Source organism: Esox lucius, chromosome 24, assembly GCF_011004845.1.
Source record: "Esox lucius isolate fEsoLuc1 chromosome 24, fEsoLuc1.pri, whole genome shotgun sequence".
Lineage (NCBI taxonomy): Eukaryota > Metazoa > Chordata > Actinopteri > Esociformes > Esocidae > Esox > Esox lucius.
In genome coordinates this window covers 25,573,272-25,600,353 of record NC_047592.1, presented here as the reverse complement: position 1 = coordinate 25,600,353, position 27,082 = coordinate 25,573,272, and the positions used below count along the sequence as shown (strand labels likewise).

Sequence of the window (27,082 nt, the reverse complement as noted above, 5' to 3'; positions counted from 1 at the left end):
TCTGGGAGTAACCCAGTGCAGGATCGCCAAGCCGCTGTCTCACCTGTTAGTAGATTGGATGTGAGTGAGTGTTCACATATGTTAAAGCATGCTGCAACACATAAACTTAGGTAAAGCACATATGCTGCATTGGTGCATCAGTAGCTTTGTCTGTGGGCCTAGCGTGGTCCAGTGATTCAAATATTTTATGAAATGAAAGTGTGATTGTACAAGATGTAGAAAAACGATATTCATATTAGTGTATGAATTTTATTTTCAGTGTTTATTTGTCACAGTCCTTTAGACTAATTTTACCGTTTTTACCAAACGTTGCCAGCCAATGCTAAACATTGTTGTAGTTCATGTGTGTACGTATGCTGAAAGCCATGTCATATGAGAATGTTTACCAAAGTGCAACCTGAATGTTGGCTGAAGGCATCCTGAAGGCTTTTATGGTATATAGTGTGACGTCTGCTTCCGTGGCACCGCAGCTCCTCTTCCTAACCGGCGTTCCACCTCGCCAGTGTGCTAACCACCAGCTGGAGAGTGATGGCAGCAGCGCACCCTGCGGACGCACCTGTTTTCACTTTGTCATTAGTTCAGTATATATTGGTTCTGTTAGACACAGTTCAGCACGGATGATTGTTTTCCCATTGTACGTTTGTGAGGTGCTCTTGAATTTTAGAGAAAAAAAAATGTGCGCACACATTGCACTCGCACCATCACATATACAGTGGATATAAAAAGTCTACACACCCCTGTCTACACACTCTTCAATGCACCATCATACCTGGTCATAAAGTGCTTGAAACTGCAAAAAACGGTAACTACAGAAGTGCCGACCTCTACAATTTCCTGAAACACAAATCCAAGGAAATTATGTCAGGTTTTATCAACAAAAAAAATTGTTGTTGCATATAGTTTAGACTACATGATGACCTGCTTGTTCATGTGGTTTGCTGAATTCACAATACTGAATTGGATCCATTGAAATCTAATGTAATCACATATTATTTAGAGAACATTCTGGCCTGATGCCAGTGACACCTTACATGAGTTAATCTTTGTGAATGAGGTAGGGTTCATCCTTACAAAGCAACGGCGAACATGCTGACCACCATTCTCATGTGGATATCCCTGGTTATGTTACATCATCTTTTACCACCATGGTACTCTAGAGCCATGTAACATCAGTAAACAGCTGACGTTCAGAGATGGTGGTCGAGAAGCTCTTTTTCAACATGGGCAGAAAGGAGAAGTGTATTCGAAGCGGCCCTGTTATGTTGCCGTTTGGGACATTGTTTTCACTAAGCTGTTCTGGTCCAGAAATGGTTAATCAATGATCCGTGATTTACAGATCTGTACCTCCCACCATACTCACTTTTTCTCAAACCCATAGACAGGTTCTTCTGAGTATGGAAGGGGTAAGTCTACTGGAGAGATCCCTATACAGGAAAACCATCTTCCAGTCATGGAGTTAGCTTGTGGGGGCATCATTGTGGAGTCCTGTCAGGGATGGGTCAGGCATTCCAGGGCATATTTGCCCCGCAGCCTGGCTAGAGAAAACATAGCCTGCGATCTAGATGGAAATCTCAGGCCTGACCCAGGACTGGATGCTGAGCCTGAGGCAGAACATCCTTTTATTTTTATTACTGTAACCCTTTGCCTTTGTGAAAGTTGTCTTACTTTTCCTTCCTTGTTTTTTTTGGGCTATATCTCCTTAGCACAAATACATTTTTGGTTAATTTCAAGTTGGTGAATTACAAATAAAAATTAAAGCTGCAAGCAGCATTTATCGGGGTTCAAGCTGTTAAGGCCTTTAAGCACCCAAACATCAAAAGACATTACGTTTTATTTAGCAAGCATTTAACCACTGAAATAATAAATGGAAAAGTCCATTCACAGCCAATACAGGCATTGTAGCATTGGAAATGTACGTTTTTCATAGCTTTTTGACAGTTATAGTTGCACCTATTGTCTGATCTCCACAAAACTCTGCATGCTTCTTCACTATGTTATGACACATATGCTCATCTATTTTTGTGAAGTTTGGGGTTTTTCTATGGGATTTATTGGCTTTTGAGTGTATTTTGTCCTGCCACTTGAATAAATTATCCTGTTACAGCCAGGCAAATGGAAAAATTATTGATCTAGAGAGTCCAGAGATTCATCGTAGACCGAATTGGTTCCGAAAGGCCGAAAGTCCAGGTACTAGTTTGCGAAAGTAGGTTTTTAACATATTCGCGAATATTAAATGAACAGTTTGATTGACAGTAGTGGTTCTTGAGGCAAAGTTTTTCAGCATGAGGAGATCTATCAAGTGATATGCATTTTTTGACGAAATTTGTAACAACACGTGATTAGAGAGCCTTAAAACTCGTTAGCGCCAAATAGTGGCCGATTTCTTTCAAAATTCTTACAGACCTCTAGGACCTTGTGCCAAACATTCCCACCAAGTTTCGTTCTGATCAGAGTATGTCAACCTGGTTTAATAGGTGCTCAAATCTCATTGGCCAATGGCGGCCATGTTTTTTGAGATACGCCAATATCCTCTTAGGCATACATGGCCCCTTGGGCAAAGACACTGCATACCAAATTTCAAGTAATTTGGACAAACGGTCAGGTGTCTATACGTTTTTCGTATTATTTTTCGTATTATAGCGCCACCATGTGGCCAATCGATGCAGTTTTTTTTACTGTGACCTCAGACTGACTTCTAACACATGTATACCAAGGTTGGTGAAGTTTACTTAACTACTTCTTGAGTTATAGCCTTTTTAGTAAAATAGGCTCCTCCCACAACTTAAATTTTGCGCCCCCTAGCGACCATGAATCGAAATTTAAACTTTTTTTTGATAATTATTGATTTTCAGACTCCATAGAACATTTCTACACTGGTTTGGTTCCGATCGGGCGAAAATCCAGGGACTAGTTCGCAAAAGTAGGTTTTTGACAAAATTCAAAATGGCGGAAAATCTATCATGGCGGAAATGAAATCGGAGATATACGTTTTGTTCGTCTTGAGCCAAGGATTACAGGGATATAAGACACTTGAGTCTACGACATACGGTCTAGGAGTTATGACCACTTTTGCGCTTTAGGTCGCTATAGCGCCACCTATGGGCCAATCGGGCTCATATTTTGATAACCTCTCCTCGATTTTTGTACTACCATATGCCAAAGTTTCAAAGCTCCAGCTCTTACGGTTTGGGCTGCACGATGCGTTTTACGGCAGAAGAATAATAATAAAAATCTGTACAATAACAATAGGGTTTCAGCACTTCCTGCTTGAACCCCTAAAAAAAAAAAGGAACAATTGTGGTATTGGGGTATTGTCTGTACATTTCAGCATATACCCTCTGATATAATGTACAGTGTATAATATAATGCAATATTCATATTGTAATTTCTTAAATAGTGTTTTAAATTCCTCTCAGCATCTTACAATGCGTGTATTCAGTAGGGTCATTGTATTTTATAATTTTTTTGGCTTTAGAGGGCAAAGTTTCATTTATATAACAGATCATATGGTTTGGAGTATACTATTACATTTTGTATGAGTCTGGGGTTTGGCCAGTATGGTGTGAGTTTTGAGATATGAGTGTTTGTCAGTTCCTAAATGTAGCACACATCCAGGAAATGTGTTTTAGCAGTTGTGGAAAAACTCTATGGGTGCCAATATTTTTGGGGGTGATATCATGTGACAGCGTTTTCAAAACAAAGCGCAATGGTGCAGACTTTCATAGAGTTTGCGACGTCGCTTTTGGGTTTTGTGGCGCACGTCACAGGGTAGGCTCCTCAGGGTGTTGCTATAGTAACGGCCCCTTGGCGCAAACGACACACTTTTTCTCCTCTCGTCTCGTCTCTCCACTCCTTTTCGTCTCTTGCACTCGTTCACCCGCTGTTATTCCTACAAGCAAAAACCAACAACCACTTCTGGTGGAGCACAGGCCGTGATAACAGTGGCTAGATCGAGCGACGGATGGAATACGACTCCTGGGGAGGAGGAGAGAAAAACAGAAAGGCAGAAGAAGACTTACGACAGCTCCCTCTCCGGTACAGAGTTCAGATATGGAGAGAAAGGAGTGAAGAGAGTAGGAGAGAGAGAGAATAAAGGCAGAGGAGGGAGACAGGAAGATAGAGAATCAGAGAGACCAGATGTAGAGATATGAAGGGAATGCCATGGAGTGATCTGTGGACCCTAAAGTGGACAGACAGCCAGACAGGCCTCCAGGTTCAAAGGACGAGGGGAAAGGAGGGGCTGTGTGTCTGGGTCAAAATGGGACCAGACATGTACTTTCGGTGACCTTGCAAACACAAACACACACACGCCTCATACACTCACACTCCTAGTCACAAACACACCACCGACACACAGACCTACAGGGATATAGAGGAATACCCACTCAGGGGCTAGAGTGTGTTTGGTGGGAGTGGAAGTGGGGAGATACTACAAGTGGTTTGGTTATTCAGCTGTACTGGTTTATTAAAGGGCAGAATCAGAGAGAGGGGAGATGAGATAAGTGTGTGAATGTTTTATTTAAAGGGAGACTCAGTGCTTACTGACATGCTAACCGTTGAGGCCTGATGTGCTGACACTACTCTCTCACTACACACACACACACACACACAGTGTTTCCTCAGGTCAGCGCTCTGGGTGTCAGCTACATTAAGGTGCATTTTGTATTAGAGTGCCAGGTCTGATTAAAGGACGAGAGGGAGAGAAAGATGCATTGAGAGAGAGACAGACAGACAAATTGAGTGAGTGAGTGAGGACAGGTCATTATCTGTTAGTATGACAGGCACTGCTCAGTTGGGACACACATCACACAGCATTTTCTCAGTCAGCGCTCTGGTCCAGAGCCATTCCCACACTCAGTCCCACCCTTCCAATACATTCACCATCACAATTAGATATCACATAGATAGCTCGGGTGAACACACACACTCAGACTGGTCTGACACACATCACATAGCGTTTCTGTTCCATGTAGCTTCTTGAGAGAGGGTTGGAGCTGGAAGAGGGAGAGAACAAAAGGGTTATGTTTTTCGGTCTCATTCTACAGTATAATGACATCCTGCTCACTCATCATGTGATATTGGTGTTTTCTTAAATGGCACTTATTTTGATCAGGGTGGTACACTGTATGGAATTGGAGCCCACTGCAGAAGCATCCGGCAGTAGGAAGCATCCCAGCAGTAGCTTTTCAGCACTAGCTGTTGCTGTTAACAGTAAGCACTGTGCCAACCATTCCGGCTCATGTGGGCTCCGCATTCATCCCAGTCGCATCAATGCAAGCAGCTTGACAGGGGACTGGGCCCCGCGGGGCCGACACCAGCCAATGCTACTTAGCTCATGTCAGTTGCACTACTGAACAAAGATTAGATCACTGTGGTCAAGTCAGGGAGGATAGGTATTTCTTTGGCATGGAAACTGATCAGAGGTCAGTTTATATTAATCAACGGATATCAGGCTTTTGGATTGTGTTGATTAGTGTTAATGCGTGGCTTGGCTTCTGTGATGCCTACTTTCCTTCTTTTCTCTCTTTTTCTCTGTGTCTTTTTCTCTCCTTTCTTCCTGAATTAATCTATCCATCCCTCTCCTCACGTAGGTAAACCATGCCGCTGGTTAAGCGCAGTATCGAGCCACGCCACCTGTGCCGGGGCGCGGTGCCCGATGGGGTTACCAGCGAGCTGGAGTGTGTTACCAATAGTACCCTCGCGGCCATCATAAAACAACTAGGAAGCCTCAGTAAGTGGTGTGTTTCCAGAGGGGTTTTGTGTGTGAAGCATAGCATGACAGGAGCCTGGTTTAAATGTACCCTATGTGGGATGCACTTTTTCACCCAGCACAAATGAAGGACTTATTATGTAAGAATGTGTCATGTCTTTGATGCATTGTAGTATTAGTCAGACTGGAGATAACAGTGACATTTATCATAGAAGCCTTTAGACCAGTGTTGGGATCAATTTGAAATTAAGATCAATTAATCAAGTTAAGTAAAACACAGAAACAAATAGCTTTTACTTTTCACCTAATTTAATCAATTCACATTTTCTCAATAATTTTGTTGTGATTTACCGTTTATTGAATCACTTCGTAAATTCAGTTTGACCCTGACTGTTCACACTCGCTGAGATTGCTTGCGTGAACTGTCAAGTGTAAAAACCCTTTCCCTAGGTGGAGTGCATAATGTTATTGTGGTCTATATTCCTTGGGGGATAAACAAGCTTCATTAGCCAACTCAGAACTACGAATCCTTATCACATCAGGGACCTGAGGTGCACTTTAAAAACCACCTTTGTGCCGAATCATTATTGATGTGTGGTACAACATGTCTTTATGTATCAGGGCTATAACAATGAAAAGTCCTTATATCTAACCAATAAAGATGCCCTGACATAGCACCAAACAGTGTTACGGGAGATGCAGTTGTTCTCCTCTACGTGGATGTATTCCACTGGGGATAAGTCAAGGATACAGAATACAGAAACACACTAAGTGGGGCAGGCACACCTTATGTTCTCCACAGGATGCAGACAGCCAATAGAGAATCCCTGCCCATTGATGAAGCTCCGTCTGAGTGCTTGATGATCACATTTTTGTGTCTTCCTTTCTTTCCTTCTTTCATGCTTTATTATTAACCAGTGTGCATGTGTTTCTGTCTCTACCCATTGCAGGTCGTCATGCGGAGGACATATTTGGAGAGCTGTTCAACGAAGCTAACAGTTTCTATATGAGAATGAACAATCTTCAAGAGAGAGTGGACCTATTGGCTGTCAAGGTCACACAGCTAGACTCCACTGTTGAAGAAGGTGTGTGTGTGTGCACGCATTCGTCTTACTTTATCAACTACCAAAGAATATGGGCTCATGGTATAAAGCCTTGTTGCAACACATCACCTACCTTCTCTGAGTAAATGCCTCTTTTTTTATCTTGCAGTGAGGTGTCATGATCTCATGTTGACATTTGACAGAAAAAAATTGTTATGGCTTTCAGAAGATGAGTAAAGATAAAGGCTATGAAATAATGTCATTTTCATTTATCAGTGTGATCATGCACTCAAAATAAATACATATGGAAATATTGGTTCATACGAATTCCTAGGGGTGCCAATTATTTCATAAAGATTTTTTTATTTAGAAAATGTTTACCTCAGTTGAATATTTGACATATTTTTTTGTGTAAGATACATCTGATATACAGCAATGCCATTCTTTCATGGCTTTATTTGCTCATCCTTATGAAGGGGTCCAATAATAGGGTGCTGTGAATATACTGGTCCTATTATATTTTCTAAAGCGAGTATGTAGTCCAGTAGCAATGGCAACGATTTACCTAGAAAAGGGTTTGTTTCTCCAAGACTGATATGGTTTACCACAAACGCAACATACATCCACAGATTTCAATGGGGTTTTATTGAGCGATTTTGCTGGCATCTACACTTAGCTAGCTACTGTTGCACTGAATGCATTATTCTCTTGAGCACTTGTATATGCCTCTCCCAAGCAATTCATTTGATTGGGTTAACATGTTGAGACGTTACAGAAAAAAAGAAATTTCCCACCCCTTTGCAACTAAAATTCTATAGGTATTCCCCAGGCCTAGCGACAATCTAGGCCTGGTTAAGAGGCTAAACTAGCACTAAACTAGTAAACCTAAACTGTAATCCCAAAGCGCAATTGTATCTTTTATCACTTATCACCAAATAATAGCAGTTTAAAAAAATGGGGACAGGGAAAATGTCAACATGAATCAAATGTTCTTGGTTTAATCCGTTTTGGGACCATTGTTCCATTGTATTGGCTAAGCACCGGGAGCTGTCGGTCAGATGTCAGAGCTCTGTGGGGCTTTTTACTAACCTGCTGGGGACCTGTAAAACAAGCAAATTGTTACCTTGTGGATATATGTCACTGGTCTCAGTGGGCTTAGAGGTTATGTTTAAAGTACAGGGTAAACATTTCCCCAACCTGTGTGGTTTAACAAGAAAAATCTGACTAATGGGTTAATTTTCCCTGTCCCTTTTAAAAGAGGTTGTTAGTTCAGGGTTAGATTAGAGGGTTAGATTTTGTGTAAAAGCTAAAACTGGGTTTATGATAAGATTTTGAATTAGGGTTTGAGGTTATAGGTCAGGTTTAGGGCTAATATCAGTATTTTGGGGTTTGGGTAAATGAGGTTTGGAATGGGAATAATAACAATAAGGAATTACTCGTGTGTGTGTGTGTGTGTGTCAGCGTGCTTTATGAACACAACTGTCTGACCCTCGGATGACCCAGCCTTTTGTGTTTGTGTGTGTGCTGCGCGCAAACGTCGGAGTGCGTTATGAGTGCAATACCGCCTGACCCAAGGACGACCCAGCCTTGTATGCGCGTGTCTGTGTGTGCATCCGATTGCGTGTGTGGTTGCTGACCTGTCAAGTTGTTAGGCCAAAGGGACAGGAGAGAGGCTTTTTAAAGTGTGTGCGTGTTTGTGTGTGTGACAGCTTGCCCTCATGGCTATTTGTGTTGCCCCTGTGTATGTTTTTGTTTTTTTATTGTATGTGTATTGTATTGTGTGTATGTGTGTGTGTTTTTGCGCGCACATGTGTAAGCAGCTTTCCTGCTCCAAAATAGCCCTGCCATCTATGTAACGGATGATTACTTATAGATGAACCTCCTGCTGTGTTTTCATATCTTTGTGTGTTTGTCTACGCTTGTATTTGTGTCTGGGTTCTAGTGGCAGACAGACAGACAGAAAGGTAGGGTGGCAGAGAGACAGGCAGACATGGCTTGAAAGAGGATTTCAGAAATGGCTACAGTGGCCCTGGGGATTTGATAGTCAGTGTCTGTTCATGCCTGTTTGCAGTCAGGATATTGCCCTATCAACACGCCCTGCACTGGCGAAGGGAAACCGAGCGAAGGATGGAAAGAGGCAGCTACTACACCTCTCCTCCTTGCGCTCTCTCCCTCCATCACTCACCCGTGTCCGCCCTTTGCTTCCTAACTCTCGTTTTCTCGACATCCATCCCCGTTCCTTGTCCTCCCCTCTTCAAAGAGAAACACAGTCCCTGGACGGGCTGGGGGGGGGGGGATTATGAATACTTTATGAGATGCAAAGCTCAGCCAATTTCTATTGGTCTTCTGCCAATAGTGAGAGAGAGAGACGGGGGAGGGGGGTACTAGGTGATAGACTGAGACAGAAAGAGAGGAGGTAGTTGGAGTTACAGGAAATGGAGAGAGTGTAAGCGAGAGAGAAGACGGAAAGAGTGCAGACAGGAGACGGGCAGAAAGAGAGATGGGAGGGGGAAAGGGGTAAAGAGAGTGGAAGGAGGAGCGAGAGGGGGGCTTGAAGATGTGCTTTAGATTAAAGTAACATTGACTACGGCTCCATAATTCATTCACCCAGTGGGCTTTCTGGAAGTATCAAGCAAATCGACCAAACACTATCGACATTCAATTGGATATCACACCTTGCCGCTCATCGGCTTTTCCAAGGGTTGTTTTTGTAACTGTAGGCTTTTCCCTTCTTAATATGAAGGTACATTTTATAGTGCAAGTTGTCTTCCACACACGCACGAGAGACAGAAACATGTCTGCGGCAGGAGGTTGTTTCTGTGTGGGTGTGTGAGAGTGTGGATGTGTGTGGAAGACAACACTGTGTCTGTATCACTGTAACATCTGCTACAATCACTGCTTTACTTTGGAGCTACAGAAATAAAATATGGATTAGAACACAGACACAAAGACAGACATATAAACTATGTATTGCAGAAACATGAGGACTGGATACAAACATATGACATTTGGAAATGGTGGCTGAATCCCTTTATCTACTTTAATTTTACATCTTGTTTTCCTGGTTCCCCATTCTTCCAGGACCTGGGGGGTGCCCACTGGCTACAATGTAGCCAAGGGAGCCCTCCCTGTACTGGGCATGACTCATTCAAATTGAGAGGGCAGTGTGAGTCTGTCATTTTGATCTTTCCATAGTTCAGTCAGAAAGGATGAAAGGCCGCACCTTAAGGTTGCTAGTGTGAGTTTGAAATCAGTTTCCCAGACAAAGACTAGGACTGACGAAAAGGCGTTCTTCATTGAAGTAGTTTTCAACCAGGCACTATAAATGATCCAAGGAATTGTTACATACACTATGAAACGATACAACTATTTGGAACATTAACCATTAATTGCAAACAATTTAGTACGGAAACTTGTTGACATTTTTGTGCACGCCTCTGTATTTTTCAGTGTCTCTGCAGGACATTAACATGCGCAAGGCTTTTAAGAGCAGTACCATCCAGGACCAGCAGGTGGTGTCCAGGACCTCAGTCCCAAACCCCGTGGTTGAGATGTACCATCGCTGTGACAAACCTCCACCTCTCAACATCCTCAGCCCCTATCGGTCAGTACCTCAGTATACTGAGCCCCTATTGGTCAGTATATTTCACCTCAGAAATCGACTCTGTTGGTTGGTCATCTCAGAATAACCTTTGATATGATCTAAGAGAAGGTTAGAGCCCCCATCTCATGAATGCTCCATTATGGAGTCTTTAAAGCAGCTGCTATTTTAATGTAGTCCTCCAACTCCATTCTTTTTAATGACCTAGTTTGACATGACTCCAACTGGGTCATCAAGGGTCAGCACTTGAAAAGTTGTGAATATATCAACTGTTCCTGCATGGGGAGAGTCAATAGGGCCACTGCCATGGTAAACATGTTGCACGCAGTGCATACGATCCTGGAACGACAACCATTTCAAAGTTGATCTTTAGGGAGAGACTGGATCATTCTCTGGAAGTGACCTTGCTTTTCCCATTTAAGTCCTCTAATCATCTCCATGGCCACTGCTGAACACACTCTGACATTAAAGGTCGGTATATTTTGACCTGTCGGTATTGGTCAGGTTTACCCACGGCCTCTCTGAAAACGTACAGGTAAGATCCTCCTCACAGGTTGTTGTCAATCAAACTGACTGACCGATGCACTAGAGGCAATGCACCTGACCCATTTCTCTCTTTTCCCTCTCCCTTGCTTTTCTGCTCTGCCCCATCCATCCCGACTCTCTCCATCCATCCCGACTCTCTCCATCCATCCTGACTCTCTCCAACCATCCTGACTCTCTCCATCCATCCTGACTCCCTCCATCCATCCTGACTCTCTCCATCCATCCTGACTCTCTCCATCCATCCTGACTCTCTCCATCCATCCTGACTCTCTCCAACCATCCTGACTCTCTCCATCCATCCTGACTCTCTCCATCCATCCCGACTCTCTCCATCCATCCCGACTCTCTCCAACCATCCCGACTCTCTCCATCCATCCTGACTCTCTCCAACCATCCTGACTCTCTCCATCCATCCTGACTCTCTCCATCCATCCTGACTCTCTCCAACCATCCTGACTCTCTCCATCCATCCTGACTCTCTCCATCCATCCCGACTCTCTCCATCCATCCCGACTCTCTCCAACCATCCCGACTCTCTCCATCCATCCCGACTCTCTCCATCCATCCTGACTCTTTCCATCCATCCTGACTCCCTCCATCCATCCTGACTCTCTCCAACCCTCCCTTCGTTAATCTAGGGATGATAAGAGGGATGCGTTAAAGTTTTACACAGACCCATCTTATTTCTTCATGTTGTGGAAAGAGAAAATGCTTCAGGCCACAGAGGATAAGAGGAAGGAGAAGAGACGACAGAAGGTATGTCTGTGTGCACATTGCCTTTTTTTTGCTTTTGTCACTCCTTTCCTCTCAATCTCTTACGCCCTCTCTCGCTCCATTTCTCTTTTACTCCCTCTAACCCTCTCCCTCAACATCTGTCTCACTCCCTCTAACTCTCTCTTACTCTCTGTCTTTCTCACTGTGAGTCTGTGGATGTTGTCTTGCTGCCACTGACTGTGTGTCAAGTTAACCCGCTTCACTAGATCTGCTCCTCGGTTTTAGTCAAGGAGCGTGAGGTAAACTGTCCCTTTTGGAGTCAGGAAGAGATTCCTATTGTCCGCTCTGTTCTTTCTTTCCACCGCTTCCTCTCCTTCTCATTTGCTTCGCTGGGTTCCTTTCACAACTGTCTGCTCTGGTGTGCACCACTCTGCTCTTTGGCCTGCCTTCTAATCCCTCTCTTAACCTAAATCTACCTGAGCCCTTTCTGGTAGGTTGTCTTTCATTACCGTCTTCACTGAGAGCCCCGATGTTTAAGCTTTAAAGCCTCCAGCCCTACCGCTGTACTGGGCCCATCTCCTCCTTTTTTCCAAAAATTCTCTCCTCACACCCCTCGACCCACTTTTCTCCACACTTTCTTGTCCCTCACTCCCCTCTTACACCCGCTCGCCGGAGATCGACCTACCTACCTGTTTTTTTTGTTTTGGGCGCACTAGACGTTCAATGGCTACGAGCTACACCTCCCCCCCCCCCACGTATTGACTACCGTTCCGGACTACCTGTCTAACCCAGCCAGGCTCTCTCCCCCCGTCTCTCCATCCAGACCAGCTGTCCAGCCCATTCAGGCCAGGGTAGGCGACCCCACAGCAGACAAGCTCCGCCTCGCAGCCCCCTGCCCAGCTCAGTAAGAATGCTCCCCCCAACCGCTGTCTCCTCGTCCCTGTCTCTTTCCCCGGGCCCCCTGGGTGCCCCCCCCACGCCCAACCATCCAACGCCTTGTGTCTGGTGTCCCCTGAGTGTTACCTACCCTGTCTCTCTGTACCCCTTCTTGAAAATGTGTCCCTTATCTAGTTTTATTTATGTTCGGGACTGTTCCCTGATGTGTTGGTTCTTCTGTGCCACTTAACACAGCTTAATGGTTCCGCGTTAACTCTTCAACCTGTCTGTCTGCGTTTGGGTCACTTTTATGTTGTGCTCATTGTGTTTAGTGTTGCGTAATGTTGCTTGGAAGTTAGTTTTTTAGTGCCCCTGGGTGGATTCAAGGAAGGGCTTTTCTCTGTGTGAAAGGAGACAACTCAATGAATAAAGCGCTTTGTGTTTGTTTGTCTGTCATCCCTTCCTGCCCCTCTCTCCTTTCCCCTCAACCTCTCCCGTCATCTTTTTCGTCCCTCCCTCATCCTCACCCTCTTCCTCTCACCACATCCCTTCTCTCTCTACCGTTTTCTCTCCTTTCTCCCCTACATCAGGAGCAGCAGAAACAGGTGGAGGACCCGAGCAGAGAGGTGAAGAAGGTTCGGAAGGCGAGGAATCGCAGACAGGAATGGAATATGATGGCTTATGACAAGGAATTCCGCCCCGACACCAGACTCACGCCATCACCGTATCACGGAATGTCTTCCGAAGGGTCGCTGTCTCCCGATAACAGGTGAGCCGTGGGATTGGTCAGTCCGACAGTTACTCAGTTGTCCCATTGGGAGTTTGGTTTACTGAAAAACGTACTGGAGGCAGATCTGGTTGACTTTACATTTAAAAAGTCTAGGGGAAGGGATATGGTTAGAGTTAAGTATAAGTTAGGGATAGGTTAGGGTTTAAGGTATGGACAAGCACTAACCCTGGTCAAATGTCCTCTCAGAGCAATCAGCCTGTTTAACTCCATTGAGTCAACTAATCACATTAGTTTCGGCTTTCATGGCAAATCTACCTCCAAGACGTACAATTTTTACTGTGGTCAGTCTTCAGGGTGTATTACAGCACAATGAAGTACAATTCTTACTGTGGTCAGTCTTCAGGGTGTACTACAGCACAATGAAGTACAATTCTTACTGTGGTCAGTCTTCAGGGTGTATTACAGCACAATGTAGCTCAATTCTGCCCCCTGCTGACTCAAACGTAAACTAATAAAATTTGATTCAACAGTATTTCTGTACACCTTTTAGTCCTTTTAGCCAAACATATTTTCCAGAGTAACTTATAATAGTGAGTGCATACATTTTCAGAATTATGGTACTAGACCCATGTGGGAATGAAACCAACAACGCTGGCATTGGAAGCAGCATGAACCAGCCCATTTTAATGAGAAAAACTGTATGGAGTTTGTATGAAAATAACTTTAAAGGGGAACAACAATAAATATCAACGGTGTCTTAGTTAATAAATTGCTTGAAGTAATTCTTTGTACTGTCTCCTGAAGCATGCAGCACTCTCACTCAGGGAAAGCAGGGTTTAGAGAGAGCAGCGTCAGATGGTTATATTGCTCTTTTCCCAATAAAACTATTTGATAGAACTTTGTGAAAAGAATGATTATCTGCGTGAAAAAAATTGTCCTGTCACAACGAAAACACAAAATTGGGGAACTCCAATCGATTGTGGTAGATACCTTATACATTTTATGTGATATACACTGATGAGCCAAAACATTATGCTTGTGGCAAAACACATTCTTGTGCTGCGCCTGTCCTTATTTACATATGACACAGCTGTAATTTTTGCAGGTGTGGTGATCATCAACCTATTAATTGACAGCTTTCGGCATAAATTATAGCCTAAATCCACTAATTAACCATTTGTCATAATAATGTACACGATCTCCGATCAGTCATGAGTTTGATCATAAGGACAAAAAGGTAATATTGATAAACAACAGCTCTGTCATGGAAATTATCGTATGATAGTTTTAAGATCAAATTTGATCGTACACACGTTTCATGAATGAGGCCATTATTCAGGAATGGTTTGAGGAACATAATGACCAGTTCAAAGTGTTTCCCTGGCCTACAAATTCCCCAGATCTAAATCTGATTGAGCATCTGTGGGATGTGCTGGACAACAAGTCTGATCCACGTCAGCTCCACCTCGCATCTTACAGGACTTGAAGGATTTGCTGCAAATGTCTTGGTGCCAGGTACTACAGCACATCTTCAGAGGTCCTGTAGAGTCCATGCCTCTTTCGGTGGCACGCGGAGGACCAGCAGCATATTACGCAGGGGGTCAGAATGTTTTGGCTCATCAGTGTACGTCAGTCATAGATTTTAAATCTCCTACACAGAAAGGTTGTGGGCTTTGGTGAAATGTAGCAATATAACTCTCTCTTTTGACCCTGCTCTCCATGAGTGAGAGGGTTAGGCTTAGAGAGACACTCCAACAACTTGTTTCCCTTAAAAGTTTCTTTGAACATTTGTATTCCTCCCCAACAAGGTCGGTGGCATCAGACATCGGAGAGCACTCCTACCCGGGCAGCCCAAACCACCCCTCCCAACCCCCATCCGCCCCCCACCCCATCGAGGGCACCCCCCACCTTACCCAGACCCCCCAGACCCAGTCTCTGGACAGGGGCGGTTACCCCCGAGCCAACCCGCCAACCGGTGCGGCCGCAGCAGGACGTCACATCGCCTCTCTTGGGCGCACCCAGCTCCCCCACGCCGTACCCGCCCCCTCCGAGGGAGGGGCCCTCAATGGACCCCGGCAGCAGTCGGTCAAGGACTACCGGGCACATGGGTAAAAAGACCACAGGACTAGAATCAGTTTCTCCATCGTTTAACGAATAGCATTCATTTGGTTTCAGCGGAAGAGGCTTGGTGTGCTGCTTTTTATTTTTACATCTCTGTCCTTCCTTACTTCCTCAGCGGCCAGCCGACCACCATCCCGGAGTACTTCATCCCACCCGCCCCTCCCCCTCCTCCACCCCTCATCCCTTCCGCCCAGACCGCCTTTGACTCCACCTCCTCCTCTCCCCTCCCTCCCCCCTCCTTACCCCCCGGGGCTGTGGCGGTCATGTCCCGACCCTACAGCCCCTCCCCTCCAACCCCCGCCCCACCCATCAACTATGTCCCCTCCCCCTCGCACCCCCCTTCCGGAGTCCCGCCCGCTGCCCCGCCTCCGCCCCCACCCGGCTTGCCCCCCTCCCACACTATGTCTCCAGCTCGAGCCATTGGTGGAGACGCTCCTGCCAGCAGGAAGGGCCAGATGCCGATGATTCCGATAAGCGACGCCCGCAGCGACCTGCTGGCCGCCATACGTAGAGGTATGAAAGAGGGGGATTCGGTGCTCAGAGGGTGTTTGTGTGTTCGTTGGGTGGCTGTTTTGATGTGTGTGTTTCTTTTTTTTCTCCATATGTCTGTTAATTTTTTCTTGTTTTAAGTTTGTTTACTTGCATGTTTTTTTCTATGTGTGTGCGTGGCTGCGCGTGTGCGTATGCACACTTAGGTGTGCTTCCGATGAGCGAAGCTCGCAGTGAACTGCTGGCAGCCATACGCAGAGGTGAGGCAGATAGAGGATAGTGTGTGTATGCGTGAGAGAGAGAGTGTGTATGTGTGTGAGTGTATTTACTTGTGAATGAGTAACCTATGTGAAATCCCTAGCTAGTTAGTGCTGTGTTAACAGCTTCACTCCATGATTGTAGTTCTCCAACCACTCCTGGGGACCCCCTGTTCATTACATCATTTCGTTGTAGCCCTGAACTGGCTCCCCTGAATGAAGCAGTTAAGGGCTTGATCATTAGCTCTGGAATACATCTGACAAACTGAACGGCTGTGAGTCCCCAGAAGAGGTTTGATATCCACTGCTTTATGAAACTGTACCAAAAGCTCTAATACCCAGCAGTAGATGAGTCCCCTTAGACTCATGTTGTTCCCTTTTTGTGTTTCAAATATGTTTTATTAAACATACATATGGGAAAGATTATTTACACACAAGAAATGCAAAGGTATGTTTCCTATTCTCCTTTCGATAGCTTACCTAATGTTAGCTAGCTTAGCTGACTAGTTGGCAAGATCTGACATTATGACTCAGCAGTCACAGATTGGTGGATTAAAAACATGCATTATGGAATGATAAAACAAAGGCAGATGTTTATCACTTCAATGCCAATGTAAGTATTCTCTAACCTAAATATTATATAGCAAATCAACAAAATCCAAATACATAATTTATTTTTATTCTGCTTGCAATAATTAATTTGAGTGACAAACATTCTTGTGGACCATTGATTGGAAGACAGTCAGGTGCCATGTTTTTTTTCATGGCAAACAAGGGTGCTGAGATTAAAATTCTAATCTCTGTAGATCATATTTTTTTGAGGTGAAGGCACTACTACGCAAGCATGTTTCACCTGTTGCCAGGTTTTGTCGGCACAATAAGCTCCTGTGACAAATGTGAATTTTATGAAGGTGTGTGTTTTTGGATCTAACCCCTTTCTTTCTCTCTCTTGCTCTTTCCAAACTTCCAGGTATCCAGCTAAGGAAGGTTCAGGAGCAGAGAGAACAAGAAGCAAAGAGAGAGCCTGTGGGGAACGACGTGGCCACCATTCTATCACGACGCATCGCCGTTGAATACAGCGAATCAGATTCCGACTCTGGCGGAGAGGACAATGGGGAGTGGTCTGACTGAGAGGGGTCAGAGGTTGGGGATAGGGCATGTGAGGTAACAGAGGGTCTAGTTAAGCCTAGAAGGGTGGGAGTTTATGGAGCAATATATGTGCCAACAAAATGAAATTGTATTCAAAATGATTGAGTTCAGATTCTATTCCTATTGCCACTCATACCACTCCACAGTTGACAGCAATATCTATAGAAAAGAAATTAATAGAACAGGCATCCCCATTCAAGTCAATCATGTCATCATGTGTTGAAGGGCAGCCATTTCAACCCATAAGAGCAAAGCAGAAAGTGAAGCCAGGAAGTAGCAGAATAAACTTAACTGACATTAGGCACATCAGTTTGCATCTTTTGAAAAATTTTACATTACCACAGGGATTATTGAATCACAGTACCAGGCAGCTATTGTGTACCCATACGTTTTATTGTCAGGGTTAGACATTCAAAGACCACTCTATTCATTCATATTTCTATATTTCACATTTTTAGTTGTTTCAGATCTATAGACATTGGAGTAAAATTAGGCCATAAAATATACCCCCTTGTTCATTTAAAAGGATAGAGCAGGCCCTCAGCCCCACACTACATATGCCCTTTAGGTAGCATATTGAGGTGTGTTTCAGTAGCACCATGTCACATGACTTCAAAAACATGGTTAATATAACAGAATCAGTCAGTCAATTAAACATCAAGCAATCACTCAATTAACTAATCAATAAACCAACCAATCAACAAACCAAATAAATCACCTCTTTGCTACAGTGAATGCCAGTGTACAGTGCAACACTAGATTACACTATGGATATGACTCAACTGGTTAAAAGTTCCAACATAATATAATTTTTCATTGTAAATATATATAGAGGTCTGGAAGTCTGGAATGAGTGGAGTTAGATTAAGTTCGGTGACTGAAACATTTGTATTCTCTTATTTATTCAATTATTTATTGTTATTTTATATGGCTCATACATAGAAAGGACAGCTCCCCAATGTCACCCTATTACCTATTTAGTGCACAACGTTTGAACTGGGCCCATATGGACAGAAGTGGTGCACTATATAGGGAATGGGGTTGCATTTGGGTCATAGTCTATATCAACTGTGACAGAAGAGAGTTTAAAAACGTATACCCAAAACAACAAATAATCCTGTGAGATGCAAATCCTATGACGGTTCGCTGGAGTTGCCTTGGCCAACACTAATACTAATACACAAGGTTTCAGTGGATTCTCACTACAGAGGAGTGTTGGGGATGTGGGGGTGTGAGGCATGCTGGGATGTCAAAGTGTGAGGAATAGCATAGGCTCATCACGGGGCAGCACATGAGATTATCCTATGCACGCACACATGCATATGCACACAAACTAACAAATATGATCCCTCAAAACAAACTTATTCACCGATACAAGAAAACCAAACTCCAAAAAAATAAGAAAACCCCTCTCAAAAAAGCAAACACCAGTGTGCAGTGCTTTTTTTATGTCTTTCCAGCTTAGTGACAGAAAATTTTTAATATTTGCTTCAATGGAATGAATCAACACACTAGCTGTATAGGTTTGCATATAGCTTTGCAGTTATTATTCTGTATGGGATAGAATGGACTGGAGTACAGTTAGAGTATGCAGTGGGTTGATATATTCTCAAGGGCAGGTTTTTACACACACACACACACACACACATTACATTTCAGTAATTGGTCATGTACGTTTTATCCTATACTCTGCCTTTACCATAAGTAGCGCTGTACAGCTGCACACAGATGCCTAAATCCATCATCTATTGTTATTCAGCAATGTTTGAAAGTTTTTAAATGGCTAGGCTTTGGTTTTTAATTTGTCTGTTTGTATTTGCTAAGTGGTTGTAGGGCAGAGGGCTGAAATATAATGTGGCCCCTGGGCAAAAAGAAAAGTCAAAATATATTTTAGCATCAAAAATATCAGTTATATGACAACAACGTTCTAACTTTCTTGAATGTCTTGGAACGGTTGGTGCTAACATGATAAATAGACATATTGTCAACTTATACCATGCACTTCATGTAGTATATTAGATAGTGGACAAAATAAATACTGCACTACATAATGCACAAATTGCTACTTCACTAGATTGTGCACAAGCATGGAGAATAGGGTGTCAGTTTTGACGTAGTTGAAGTCAATATAACTCACACCAAGTTAATTTAACTTAAACTGGGTTAATTTAACTTAAACAGATCCATTTAACTCAAAATGTGTCAATTTAACTAAAACAACTCCATTTATCTTAATCCAAGTGAATTGAAATCTGTAAATCTGTGGAAAATCTGTGGTTTATAAAGTAACATTTTGTTTTAAATGAAAACTGTTGTATAGCATTTTGTTAAGAATCTGTTTGTAAAGAATGTGTATCTAGGTAAAAAGGCCAACCGTCTGTGTATAACACGCAAATAATTGTAGGCAAAGCATGCATGTATGAAAAGCTAATAATAAACCTTAAGAAAATACAGATTGTGTAGCTTGTTTATTGAGTCAGGTCAGTGAGCAGAAAATGTTTGGGCATTCTTTACAAGAAGGAAAAACATAACGTCAAGTTTGAATATTTCGCTAGACACCATTAAGTATTGTGTTAAACTGACTAACGTTTCTTATTAAGTTTTCCTCCACCACAAATAGCATCTATGAACTGCATGGCTTTTGCAACTGGCCATTTCAACAGCTTATTAGCCAGTAACATGCTTACTAGTATCTACGAACTTACTACTTGGAATATTCATAAGCAATTGCTAGCAAGACTGAAGACAAACTTTACACTGCCAAAGCTGTTTCATTTCATGGCACAACAACGTTTGTGAATGACATTGATACAATAACTATCAATATAAGTGACGATAACTGACTTTTTTGTCAAGTGAAAAGAGTTGCTGATTATCCTGAAAAAATCCTTATGCATAATTTGTTTTGTGATATTTCTGTGAGGGCTGCTCCCCGTTGTGCTGCATGCTCTCTCTCCCTCTTCGGCACTCCACCTCACCCGTGTACTAACCAACAGCTGGAGCAGATAGCAGAAGCGTACCCATCACACCCTCACCTGTTTTGACCAGCACCTCATTGGTTATTGTCTCTTTGTTGCAAACAAAAAAAAACTGCCTAATAAGATACAGCTGTGAAGCCAATTGTTAAATACTATTAAAGCTGACCATCTACAGTGGGGAGAACAAGTATTTGATACACTACTGATTTTGCAGGTTTTCCTACTTACAAAGCATGTAGAGGTCTGTAATTTTTATCATAGGTACACTTCAAATGTGAAAGATGTATGTAAATAATGTATTTGCATTTTATTGCATGACATAAGTATTTGATCACCTACCAACCAGTAAGAATTCCGGCTCTCACAGACCTGTTAGTTTTTCTTTAAGAAACCCTCCTGTTCTCCGCTCATTACCTGTATTAACTGCACCTGTTTGAACTTGTTACCTGTGTAAAAGACACATGTCCACACACTCAATCAAACAGACTCCAACCTCTCCACAATGGCCAAGACCAGAGAGCTGTGTAAGGACATCAGGGATAAAATTGTAAACCTGCACAAGGCTGGGATGGGCTACAGGACAATAGGCAAGCGGTTTGGTGAGAAGGCAACAACTATTGGCACAATTATTAGAAAAGGGAAGAAGTTCAAGATGACGGTCAATCTCCCTCGGTCTGGGGCTCCATGCAAGATCTCACCTTGTGGGGCATCAATGATCATGAGGAAGGTGAGGGATCAGCCCAGAACTACATGGCAGGACCTGGTCAATGACCTGAAGAGAGCTGGGACCACAGACTCAAAGAAAACCATTAGTAACACACTATGCCGTCATGGATTAAAATCCTGTAGCGCACGCAAGGTCCCCCTGCTCAAGCCAGTGCATGTCCAGGCCTGTCTGAAGTTTGCCAATGATCATCTGGATGATCCAGAAGAGGAATGGCAGAAGGCCATGTGGTCTGATGAGACAAAAATAGAGCTTTTTGGTCTAAACTCCACTCACTGTGTTTGGAGGAAGAAGAAGGATGAGTACAGCCACAAGAACACCATCCCAACCGTGAAGCATGGAGGTGGAAACATCATTCTTTGGGGATGCTTTTCTGCAAAGGGGACAGGACGACTGCACCGCATTGAGGGGAGGATGGATGGGGCCATGTATCGCGAGATCTTGGCCAACAACTTCCTTCCCTCAGTAAGAGCATTGAAGATGGGTCGTGGCTGTGTCTTCCAGCATGACAACGACCCCAAAACAAACAGCCAGGGCAACTAAGGAGTGGCTCCATAAGAAGAATCTCAAGGTCCTGGAGTGGCCTAGCCACTGGTCAAGAACTCCTGGAGTGGCAAACCTGGTCAAGAAATACAGGAACTACAGGAATCTCTGTAATTGCAGACAAAGGTTTCTGTACCAAATATTCACTTCTGCTTTTCTGATGTATCAAATACTTATGTCATGCAATAAAATGCAAATTATTTACTTAAAAATCATACAATGTGGGGGCTATGCTTGGTAGGCATGATGAGGAACTGACTGCTACCAGACACACTGTAGAGACCCTGGCCGCCCAGGTGTCTGAGTAGACCACTCTACTTTCAGCTCCCTCCGCCGCCGCAGCACCTTCCTCCGCCAGTTCTGAACCCGAACCAATGCAGCAGGGGGGTCTTTGCATCTCCGCTAAGGAACGTGAACGCAGAGTCGAAAGACTGGTTAAGCGTGCTCTTTCTCATTCCATCATCATGCTCTTTCTCATTAAATCGAAAGACTGGTTGAGCGTGCTCTTTCTCATTCCATCACCCCACGCAACTGTCCTAAGGACCTCCTCTTTGTTCCCGTTTCTGCGCATTCAGCGGTCCTTCAGTGGGGTCACTCGTCCAAGTTGACTGCTCACCCTGGCGTTAGGGGCACTCTCGCTGCCATTCGCCAAAGTTTTTGGTGGCCCACTCGCGAACAAGATACACGTCGTTTTATTGCTTCTTGTGACATGTGTGCCCAGACCAAATCGAGTACTTCCCCTCTGGCCGGTCTCGCACATTGCCCTTGATTTCATTACCGGGCTTCCTCCGTCGGCGGGCAATGCCGTGATACTTACAGTCGTAGATCGTTTTTCTAAGGCTGCTCATTTTATCCCACTCAATAAACTCCCCTCTGCCAAAGAGACAGCCCAGATTATGGTCAGTCACGTTTTCAAGCTTCACGGTCTTCCCTCTGACGTCGTTTCCGATAGGGGACCTCAAATCGGATCCCAATTCTGGAGGGAGTTCTGCAATTTAATCGGGGCTTCCGTCAGCCTCTCATCGGGCTTTCATCCTCAGACCAATGGGCAGGCCAAATGAGCCAATCAAATGAGCCAATCAGAGTATTGGTCGTATCTTGCGTAGCCTGGCTTTTCGCAACCCTGTGTCCTGGGCAGAGCAACTCCCCTGGGCCGAATATGCCCATAATTCTCTGCCTATGTCCGCCACCGGTCTGTCGCCATTTCATTGTTGCCTGGGGTACCAACCTCCCCTGTTTTCGTTTCAGGATTCGGAATCTAATGTCCCGTTGGTACAGGCTTTTATCCAGCGTTGCAAGCGCAGTTGGAGAAGGGTGAGATCAGCTCTCTGTCGTTCGAAGGTTCGTACCCAAAAAGCCACTAACAAACGTCGTGTCAAGATTCCAAGATATCTTTGTGGTCAGAGTGTGGCTTTCCACCCTCAACTTGCCACTCCAGTCTGTTTCCCGTAAATTGGCTCCCCGGTTTATTGGTCCTTTTCGGATTTCTAAGATCATCAGCCCGGTTACTGTCAGGCTCAAGCTTTCTTCTAACCTCCGTCGCATCCACCCCGTCTTCCACGTTTCGTGCATCAAACCTGTCGTGCGCGCTCCTCTTCGCCCCCCCCCTCCTCCTGTTCGTGTCGTGGGAGCTCCGGTTTACAGAGTTCGTAGGCTCCTTGATATGTGCGGTCGGGGAGGGGTCTGGGAGGGGTATGGTCCTGAGGAGAGGAGCTGGATTCCCGGGACGTCCTGGACCGCTCGCTCAATGACGATTTCCTCCGTACCCACCAGGCCCCTCCCTTGGGAGTGCCAGGAGGTGCTCGTTGAGGGGGGGGTACTGTCATGAATCTGGTATCCTTCTCTTTCTCCTAACCTCCCCTGCTGATTTTGTACATTTACAATGGCAAATAAATTATCTGTCTATAATTTTAATGGTATGTTTATTTGAACAGTGAGAAAATTTCAAAAAGTTTATAAATTGATTTGTATTTTAATGAGTGAAATAAGTATTTTATCCCCTCTAAATCAGAAAGATTTCTGGCTCCCAGGTGTCTTTTATACAGGTAACGAGCTGAGATCTTGTTACCTTTATAAAAGGCACCTGTCCACAGAAGCAATCAATCAATCAGATTCCAAACTGAGAGACAGAATAACAACAAAATCCTGCCAAAAAACCCTATGTCAAAAATGTTATACATTGATTTGCATTTTAATAAGTGAAATAAGTATTCGACCCCTCTGCAAAACATGACTTAGTACTTGGTGGCAAAACCCTTGTTGGCAATCACAGAGGTCAGACATTTCTTGTAGTTGGCCACCAGGTTTGCACACATTTGACCACAACACTTTCAGCCAGTTATCTGAATCATTCAGATGTTCATTGGCAAACTTCAAACGGGCCTGTACATGTGCTTTCTTGAGCAGGGGGACCTTGCGGGCACTGCAAGATTTCAGTCCTTCACGGCGTAGTGTTACCCATTGTTTTCTTGGTGACTGAGGTCCCAGCTGCCTTAAAATCATTGACAAGATCCTCCCATATAGTTTTGGGCTGATTCCTCACCGTTTTCATGATCATTGCAACTCCACGAGTTGAGATCTTGCATGGAGCCCCAGACCAAATGTACCAGTTATTTTGTGTTTCTTCCATTTGTGAAAAATCGCACCAACTGTTGGCACGTTCTCACCAAGTTGCTTGGTGATGGTCTTGTGTAGATCTACAAACTTGTCCCTGACATCTTTGGACAGCTAAAGAGCTGGTCTTGGCCATGGTGTGAGTTTGGAATCGGATTGATTGATTGATTCTGTGGACAGGTGTCTTTAATACAGGTAATAAACTGAGATTAGGAGCACTCCCTTTAAGAATGTGCTCCTAATCTTAGCTCGTTACCTGTATAAAAGACACCTGAGAGCCAGAAATCTTTCTGGGATCAAATACTTATTTCACTCATTAAAATGCAAATCAATTTATAACATTTCTGAAAAGATGTTGTTGTTATTCTGTCTCTCACTGTTCAAATAAACCTACCATTAAAATTACCTCACTTTATACTGTTGCTTTATTTTTTTCTTATTTTCTGTCTAGCAATATTTTTGCTTATGTACTCTTCTTCATAACTCTCACTATGTAGTTGTCCACTGGGCACGTAAGAATTTCATTGTGCAGGATGACTGATCAGGATGCTGATAATTAATTTGGTGACGTTCTCCCTGTGGCATAAACTGGCTTTTGTTAACACCCCTGCCGTGCTGCTGGCTGACCTACAATGGCAACTGGTGGACTTTTTCTGATCGGGTCATCATAGGCTGAGGGTGGCGGTACTGTTTTTACCGGTCCATGAGGGAGGACTGAGCCCGGTGGACCTGGAGAGCAGGGGTGTGGCTTTCCATCTTGAAGCGGTACAGCGACTACTTTATCATATGGATGGTAGAAACCGGCGTGCGCTCTGCTGAGGAGGGCTGGTGGTCTAGGGTTAAACCGGAAACTCTCTGATGAACCCACTGAGCCTGAACATGGTGGGGTCTTTGCTTTATATGTTGCAGCCTGGCAGCAGCTGAGGCTCACATGGGAGGGTGTGTTGCCTTGACCGTGGCTGTGGGACGAATCTACTCTCTTAAACTTACTGATTCTTTTGGTTTCTGTTCATTGTGTGACTGCAATGGTGCTTGATGTTAGCAGGCATCATGCCGCTAGCAGACCTGCGGTGACCAGGGGGTGGAGGATTGAAAACCCCTGAACAACTGGCACTCCAGTCGGGTCGTTTTTCTCAACTGCTGCAGGAGCGGTTCATAGCACATCCAGAAAGCACTGCCAGAACCAGTGAGGGCTGTCTTTGGGCTGACACCTATGTTTCCACCACTGCAAATGATAGCAGAGTCTGGGGACTGGTGGGAGGGTCAGGAGGGCATACTGTCTGTTGGAGCCATTCCGTGTATTGGGATGGGTTGGCGCTGTGATCTGCCACAAGTCTTCTTAAGACGGGGGCTAATTAGTGCAGGTGTGGCGCCCAGCGAGGTGCATGGTTTTTTAGCGTGAGACACGGCGTGTAGGCAAATCATGGACACTGAAAGTTAAGTTTATTTTTAGAATTTTTTTATGGATAATAAATGGATTGGCATATCCCACTTTAAGTTCAGACTTTTGAAAGTTTATTTTTAGTTTATTTTTTTTAATTTTATTATTTAAGCCAAGAGGAAGCAGCACGTCGAAAACACGCGTGCGAAACAACTTAAATGTGTGCCAACACTGTCCTTTAGCACTCCACGCTTGGGGAATTTTGTGGAGGTTGGGAGTAAGGCATTAAACATCCTCTGTGTAGTAGTCAGGCACCTAAGGGCGTTAGCAGGTGTTAGAGGTCACCAGTGGTAAACAGTTCTGGAGACTGACAGTATGGCCGGGTACAGGGGGAAGGTGCTGTACAAACTTCCAGTGCCTGAAAGGTCAGGGGATCACCAGCCGAGAGTTAGGGTTAACTACTAACTGGTTGCCAGCTGGTTGCCTAGGAGTCTGTGAGAATTGTCCCTTTTGCACAATGATGGAGACTGTCTTACAAGATGTTTCTATATGTTCTTGCTTGATGACGTTAATGTCCTTGTTAGATGACTAGTGTTTGTGAAGTTGAGGGTGTTATCTGTCTAGAAATGTTTGTGATGGGACCCTGGTACTCCAGTCAGGTGAGGGGAAAGTGTGTGTTGAAGTGTTTGTTTGCTATGTTTTTGTTTGGGGAATAGTTTCAGTGCACCTTAGGGCTGAATATGAGTTTAAATTGTGGAATTGTTTTCAGGAGGTTTCGGGACTTGGACCGGAGGTTGGACAGGAGGGTCTTGATTTCCGATTGTAAGTTTGTGCTGGAGTGTGTTTGTGGTTGTGTTTAATATGTTGGCATGCAAAACGTGATTGTGTTCAGTAATACAGGTTTGTATACTGTGGGATATGTGCGTGTTAAGGGTGTGTTGTATGGTAATGTATTTGTTTATAGTGAACTACACTCACCTTGAGGATTATTAGGAACACCTGTTCAATTTCTCATTAATGCAATTATCAAATCAACCAATCACATGGCAGTTGCTTCAATGCATTTAGGGGTGTGGTCCTGGTCAAGACAATCTCCTGAACTCCAAACTGAATGTCAGAATGGGAAAGAAAGGTGATTTAAGCAATTTTGAGCGTGGCATGGTTGTTGGTGCCAGACGGGCCGGTCTGAGTATTTCACAATCTGCTCAGTTACTGTGATTTTCACGCACAACCATTTCTAGGGTTTACAAAGAATGGTGTGAAAAGGGAAAAACATCCAGTATGCGGCAGTCCTGTGGGTGAAAATGCCTTGTTGATGCTAGAGGTCAGAGGAGAATGGCCAGACTGATTCAAGCTGATAGAAGAGCAACTTTGACTGAAATAACCACTTGTTACAACCGAGGTATACAGCAAAGCATTTGTGAAGCCACAACACGCACAACCTTGAGGCGGATGGGCTACAACAGCAGAAGACCCCCCAGGGTACCACTCATCTCCACTACAAATAGGAAAAAGAGGCTACAATTTGCACGAGCTCACCAAAATTGGACAGTTGAAGACTGGAAGAATGTTGCCTGGTCTGATGAGTCTCGATTTCTGTTGAGACA

At 44.2% G+C, this 27,082-nt stretch overlaps 1 protein-coding gene across 3 annotated transcripts in view; it reads left to right on the top strand.

The window, feature by feature from the left end:
• zgc:109889 (WH2 domain-containing protein) overlaps positions 1-19,689 on the top strand; it is a 35,784-nt gene extending 16,095 nt beyond the window's left edge. For 2 of the 3 annotated variants that reach the window (XM_034290834.1, XM_029117238.2), the window contains 9 exons: positions 5,592-5,731; positions 6,661-6,795; positions 10,204-10,357; positions 11,539-11,656; positions 12,438-12,518; positions 13,081-13,259; positions 15,029-15,328; positions 15,457-15,854; positions 17,058-19,689. In XM_034290834.1, coding sequence (XP_034146725.1) covers positions 5,599-5,731; positions 6,661-6,795; positions 10,204-10,357; positions 11,539-11,656; positions 12,438-12,518; positions 13,081-13,259; positions 15,029-15,328; positions 15,457-15,854; positions 17,058-17,218 — 1,659 coding nt within the window. In that variant the 5' untranslated portion in view covers positions 5,592-5,598 and the 3' untranslated portion in view covers positions 17,219-19,689. The remainder of the gene's footprint in view (positions 1-5,591; positions 5,732-6,660; positions 6,796-10,203; positions 10,358-11,538; positions 11,657-12,437; positions 12,519-13,080; positions 13,260-15,028; positions 15,329-15,456; positions 15,855-17,057) is intronic. The other variant, XM_029117239.2, reaches the window with a different exon arrangement.
• Positions 19,690-27,082: the final 7,393 nt, after the last annotated feature.